The sequence below is a fragment of the Cebus imitator genome, unplaced genomic scaffold (assembly GCF_001604975.1).
Source record: "Cebus imitator isolate Cc_AM_T3 unplaced genomic scaffold, Cebus_imitator-1.0 Scaffold117, whole genome shotgun sequence".
Classification (NCBI taxonomy): domain Eukaryota; kingdom Metazoa; phylum Chordata; class Mammalia; order Primates; family Cebidae; genus Cebus; species Cebus imitator.
The window spans coordinates 372,933-379,641 of record NW_016107432.1 but is presented as its reverse complement, the minus strand read 5'-3'; the positions used below and the strand labels follow the sequence as shown (position 1 = coordinate 379,641).

The 6,709-nt window shown below is 38.0% G+C and overlaps 1 protein-coding gene across 1 annotated transcript in view; it reads left to right on the top strand.

The window, feature by feature from the left end:
* The window catches only part of ORC3 (origin recognition complex subunit 3), a 63,354-nt gene that overhangs the window by 46,463 nt on the left and 10,182 nt on the right, over positions 1-6,709 (top strand). Inside the window, exon 14 of the mRNA XM_037742138.1 lies at positions 3,018-3,204. Within this exon, the coding sequence (XP_037598066.1) occupies positions 3,018-3,204 (187 nt within the window). The remainder of the gene's footprint in view (positions 1-3,017; positions 3,205-6,709) is intronic.

Below are 6,709 nucleotides of genomic sequence, written 5' to 3'. Positions count from 1 at the left end.
AGTAGCTGGGATTACAGGCACACGCCACCATGCCCGGCTAATTTTTTGTATTTTTAGTAGAGACGGGGTTTCACCGTGTTGACCAGTATGGTCTCGATCTCTTGACCTCGTGATCCACCCACCTCGGCCTTCCAAAGTGCTGGGATTACAGGCTTGAGCCACCGCGCCCGGCCAATCATAGGCATTTTTGAACCATTTACCTGATAGTGAAATAATTATTTCTTAATCAAGTTGGATAAAGATAAGGTCTGTTTATTTCTCTTTAATCTTACATGGTGGCTTTCAGACTTTTCAGTTCTCCTATTTTCTTTACAATTTTATTCTCTTTCTTTTAAAACTAAATGTTAGTTGGAATGCACCAAAATTGGAAGGCATTCTTATTGTCACTAATTCTTCTCCTCCCATTCTCTCTTTAATTGATTACAATTAGGTTTGTGCTTTGATCAAAACTAGTTTGATCAAAGTCACCAGTGACCTCCATGTTCCTAAATCCAGCATTAACCTGTTATCAGCATTTGACAGCAGTTTATCACTCCTTTCTTATGGACTTCTAGGACTTTCTTAGTTTTCCTCCTACCTCAGTGTATGCTCCTTCACATTCTCCTTTAGTGCTTTCCCCTCTCTCTGACATCCTAACATTACAGTGCCCCAGGGCTTAGTCATAAGCCTATACCTCTCTCCTGAGTGCCAGGCTGTTATGTCCATCTATGTCCTATTTAATACCTCCACTTAGATATCCAATACATACATCAAAGTTAACATACCCAAAACTGAACTGCTTTTCCCCTGAAACCTATCATTTTCTGACTGTCTCTTTATCATTCTGATTGTTCAAACCAAAAGCCTGGGCTCTGCCTTCACAATTTATGCAGAATCAGACCTCTTCTTGCCACCTTCCTTTGCTTGTACCACCATAGTCCAAGTCATCGTCATCTCTCAGCTGGATTATTGCAGTAGCCTACTATCTGGTTTTTCTGTTCCCCTACAGGTTTTTCTCAAAATAGCAGTCAGTATAGTCCTTTTAAAATATTTCAGATAATGTCACTCGTTTGCTTGAAACCCTCCATTAACTCCCCATTTTACTCAGAGTAAAAGCCATAGTCTATACAGTGACACTACGTGATCCCTTCACCCCATACTCCACATGGCCTCTCTCTGATGTCTGCTCATTTTCTCTCTCCACTTCAGACATCTTGGCCTCCTTGTTTTCTTGAATAGGCCAGACATGCCCACCATGGAGCCTTTCTCATAACTCCATTTGGGCAATAGAAAGCCACAAATTTTAAATCTTAAATGTAATCAGGTATAAAATATCTTAGCTTATTTTTAGATAAAGATTTTACCTTAGATAATTATTGTAGAAAGAGGAAGGTAAGTTTTATACTTTTTGAACAAACTCTGGGGAAATTTACCATTTGGTCTACCTCTAACAATTTCTATATTTAGTGGTTGTCTACTTTTGGTTGTCGTTGTTGGGGTTTAAATTTTTGTTCAAGCAATCAGTTCAATTTCTCAGTAATCATAGTCCATTTAGCTTTGTTTCTCTTTTTCCCAACTCAGCAATATTAGTATTCTTCCTCACCTTTTAATTTTGAAATATGTCAAACATAAGTTAATTAGTTATGTTGCAAAATGCCCACATTCTGGATTTGTGTGTACTTCATTGTTAATATTAGAACTATTAATCATCATAGTTTTAATGACTTAGATGAATTTGCTGAGCATAATTTGGGTACTTTATGTAGTGCCACTGCTTAAAATTTGCTAATATTGATCTGATTTCTTTTGATACTATTACTGAGTATGATCTAGTGGAGAAACCTGTAAGCTCCAAGAACAAGATCCTAACTTTAGAGTATCTGTGTTCTCTCTCCATTTCTAACAAAGATTTTTTTCTATAGCTGTGAATGAGCTACTCAACCACTCTGCCTGTGCTATAAATAACAATTAGAATTGCCACCTCATTTAAAGTTCAGTGGGTTTACTGACTGATGTTTATAAAGCCCACAGGAGATGTAAAGCATGGTTTAAATGGTGATAATTAGAGAAATGAGTGTACTTACATTTTTGGTTCTTTCAAACAAGTTTACATTTAGCACATCATATCCTCTATAGATATTTCTTGTTTCACATATATGTTTAGATCAAAGGAAAGGAAAACTATCATGTACTGTGTGATAAGCACTATGCTAGATTCTTCCAATGCTTCTTCCATTTAATTTTTTTTTTTTTTGAGACAGAGTCTCACTGTGTCACTAGGCTAGAGTGCAGTGGTGCGATTGCGGCTCACTGCAATCTCCTCCTCCTGGGTTCAAGAGATTCTTCTGCCTTAGCCTCCAAAGTAGCTGGGCCTATAGGCACACACTACCATGCCCAGCTAATTTTTGTATTTTTAGTAGAGATGGGGTTTTACCATGTTGGCCAGGCTAGTCTCAAACTCCTGACCTTGTGATCTGCCCTCCTCAGCCTCCCAAAGTGCTGGATTACAGGTGTGAGCCACCACGACTGGCCTTCTCATTTAATTTTTAAATCTCCATCTAACCTGTGAAATAAGCGAGTTATTATTTCCATTTTACAGACAACAAACCAAGGATCAGAGGTGTGTAATAATCTTATTCTATATTGCAAACATAGTGTTAGAGCCACACTGTGAATCCAGACCTTTGTAAATTTTCTAAGCTAAGTTTTATCATGAGGATCCTTCAAGAATTCTGAATGTCAGGAGGCTGAGGCAGGAGAATTGCCTGAACCCAGGAGGTGGAGGTTGCGGTGAGCCGAGATCGCGCCATTGCACTCCAACCTGGGTAACAAGAGCGAAACTCCGTCTCAAAAAAAAAGAATTCTGAATGTCACATATGTGGAGGAAAATCTCTACAAAAAAAAAGTTGGTAACTACTAATGAAGAATTTATTTTATCTTCTGATCAGAAACATTTAATATCTGTATTAAATATAATGCTTTTTAAGGGTGTTGATTTTCTAGTTACATTACATTTCCTGTCACTGACTCTGTTCTAGGATGTTGGCAAAGGATGAATTGATGATCATACTTGAGAAATGTTTCAAGGTTTTTAAGTCTTGTGAAAAGCACCTTGGCAGCACAGCTAAGAGAATAGAGGAGTTCCTGGCCCAGTTTCAGAACCTTGATGGTAAGAGAATAATATTCTCCCAATCTATTGGCCATGACAGTCATTTAACTAAAATGGTTGGAAAACCCCACCTTCTGATGTGCTTATAGATGAAGAGATAAAGTAGTTCATGATGAGTAAGTATACCAAGCCTCATGGTATCACATTTTAACAATCACAAATAGGCCAAATGCTTCTCTTCTAGATTTGGTTTAAACAATGAAGAACAAATGGGCAGAAAAAGAAATTATTTCTCCAGATCAACAGTTTGGAGAATTTGTCTTTAAAAAGTCAACAAAAAGAAAGCAAAAAGTAGCAGGGTATCATAACTAAGAACTCCTTTTAGAGGTTTTTTTTCTTAAGCATTTCATCAAGTTCTTTGTAGATTTCAAAAGCAGTGCATAAATCATTTGTAAGCTTGAAAAATTAATAGCTGTGAACTGCTTTCACAGCAATGAAGCTCATTGGTATGTTGATTACCAAAATCTGCATGAGGCTTACTTTAATCGAATTTTCAAAAGCTGGAATCTTTCAGTCCTAAATTAACTGAGGCAGCCTGGCACTCTTCACTGTTGGAGGGTTACAGTTTCTCTCCTTCCTGTGACCTCCACATGATCATTTACATATCCTGAATGCTTAGGGTGTCTGACTGTATATAGGTAGCCACATTCTGTTCCGTAAATGTACTAGGAATTCTTTGTTCTGATGAAGCCCCTCAGGTTGATATTATTAGCTTTTCAGGGCTCTTCTCTTGCTCTGTTTCTAGCAATAAAATATGGTATTCTCTTAGTAGAACAACAACAACAAAAAATATTGATGTGTACCTTTTACTTTTCCCAAATTTAAGGATTTTTTTTTTAAATGGAGTTTTGGGGGAAGAGGCAGTTTTTTCATATATAATCACATAAAATTGGACATGACATGTTGAAAATATCTTACTTAAAATGTCTATTTTAATCTTTTTTATGTTTGGCAAGGGTTCCTTTGTCTTAAAAATCTTTTGGCTATTTAGGAAACTGCTTTTGCAAAAATTTTCCCATATCTCTCATAGCCGCAATGTGAGGCACCTGATGAGTGCTCAGTCATGGAAGATGAAAGAGAATGTTGCCTGACTAGAGTGGCCTGAGCAGCCAGAGTGAGGAAGTCATCAACAAGCACCAAGGGGTTTTCTTCCAGGTTATGTGTGGGCATTGCTCTTGCCACTACAGGATGAGCTGAACTACTTTTCAGAACACAAAAGCTTTTAAGGGCTGGAAGTTGGTATCATTAAGATCATTGAGTCCAGCTATAACCAGAAACTAAAGTCTAGGAAAAGACAGCAACTTGTCTGAGATCACACAGCTAGCTAGTAGTACCACTCAGACCAGAGCCCATCTCTTTTAACCACTAGTTCATTGTTTTTCTATCGCTGATTCACAGTTTAAATACACCCTAGTAGTAACCACTGAATCAGCAAGAGGCCACCCTTAAGTAACATAAGTAGGATAAAAAGCTTAGAAGAATATAAGGTAAATAAGGCAAATTTCAATCTTTTACAAAATTGGACTTATGGGGATTTCTGTAAAAATAAACTGCACATATAATTTTTTTCTTTTTTTTTTTTCCGGACACCATTAATTAGAGGTAATCCAGATAAAATTTTAATTAGAATTCTGAGCTAGTAAACAAATTCTGTGATATGCTAGAACTGAATAAAGGAATGCAGCTTTTGAAATGGGAAGGTTGGAAATTAAGGTGATTAGTAGCCTAAAGAATAAAGAATTTGACAAATTAAAGCAAAACCACTGTCTTGAAGAATTGTCTGTTATTTCTTGATTTTCAAAAGTGACTCATTATTAACTGAAATTAAAACTTGCCACATTGGATGAGTAGAAATATTTGAATGCTATATGCGATCTCTATTCCTTAACATTTATTACATATTACAGTTTGGATTTAAAATTACTTAACAGGAGAGTTAAGTAGGACAGAGTGTCATATCAGAGTTTTCTTGAGACTGGATCTTGCTGTGTTGTCCTGGTTAAAGTGCAGTGGTCATAGCTCACAGTTACCTCAGAACTCCTGGGCTCAAGTAATCCTCCCACTCCGCCTCCTGAGTAGCTAGGACTACAGGAACCCACCACAAGGCCCAGCTGATTTTTTTTTTTTTTTAGAGACAGAGTCTCCCTCTGTTGTCCAGGCTAGAGTGCAGTAGCATGATGGGCCCACTGCATCCTCTATCTTCCTGGGCTCAATTGATCCTCCGATCTCAGCCTCCCAAGTAACTGGGACTACAGGCACATCCCACCATGCCTGGCAAATTTTTTTTGTATTTTTGTAGGGATAGGGTGTTGCCATGTTACTCAGGCTGGTCTTGAACTCCTGGGTTCAAGCAGTCTGCCTGCCTCTGCCTCCCAAAGTGTTGAGATTATAGGCATGAACCACCTCATCAGCCTGATTAATTTTTTTTTTTTTAATAGAGACAGTGTCTCACTGTGTTGCCCAACCTGGTCTCAAGCTCCTTGCCTCAAGTGATCCTTCCACCATGGCTTCCCAAAGTGCTGGGATTACGGGAATGAGGCACTTCATCCAGCCCTTATTAGATTTATTTCAAAGGTATATTAGATTTATTAACATGTTGCAGACTACATGTTAATGAAATGGGACAAAGAATCTAGTAGATATTTTAACCTTTAGTTACATCTTTTTTGAACCAGAAATCATTTATAGCTAAAAAGCAGTTTATTCCTTAAGAGCCATGCATATTCTCCAGCTGCATCCCCGTCATAGTTTTAGGCCAAACAAAACATGTGTGTCTAGTTCATAAAACGCAACCTGCACTTGAAGAATATGAGAGCCTTATGCTCTCTAGAAGCAACACAGCTGTATAGTTAAGCAGTTATCGTTTTCTTTCCCTTTGCTAAAGAACCATGATGCACTTTATGATTTAGTGGATTATTTCAAAACTTCTACACACTACCTTCTTCATACTCAAATTGTGTTGTTTATAATCTTGGCATAATCAAAGGAAAACAGTTTCAAGTTTGTAATTTTTTTTAAAAAAAACTATGTATAACATCAAAAATATTTGAGAGTGGCCAGGCGCGGTGGCTCATGCCTGTAATCCGAGCACTTTGGGAGGCTGAGGCAGGTGGATCACCTGAAGTCAGGAGTTTCAGACCAGCCTGGCCAACATGGCAAAACCCCATCTCTACTAAAAATACAAAAATTAGCTGGGCATGGTGGTGTGCGCCTGTAATCCCAGCTACTTGGGAGGGTAAGGCAGGAGAATTGCTTGACTCTGGGAGGCGGAGGTTGCAGTGAGCTGAGATAATCACCACTGCATACCAGCCTGGGCAACAGAGCAAGACTCTGTCTCAAAAAATTAAAAAAAAATTTTGAGACTTTTTGCTGTTGGTTTGAGGGAGTTTTCTTTGGTTGTATTTTGTTTTGTTTTCATTGTGGTAACACTGAAAATTCAGCAGCTGGTTTTTTAAAGACCTCACTATAGCACAGGTTATGTAATACTTATTGGCCTTCAGCTTCTGCAGGAAATCATTTATTGGATGGAATCTTGATCCCTTGCCACATTTATATGTGTGT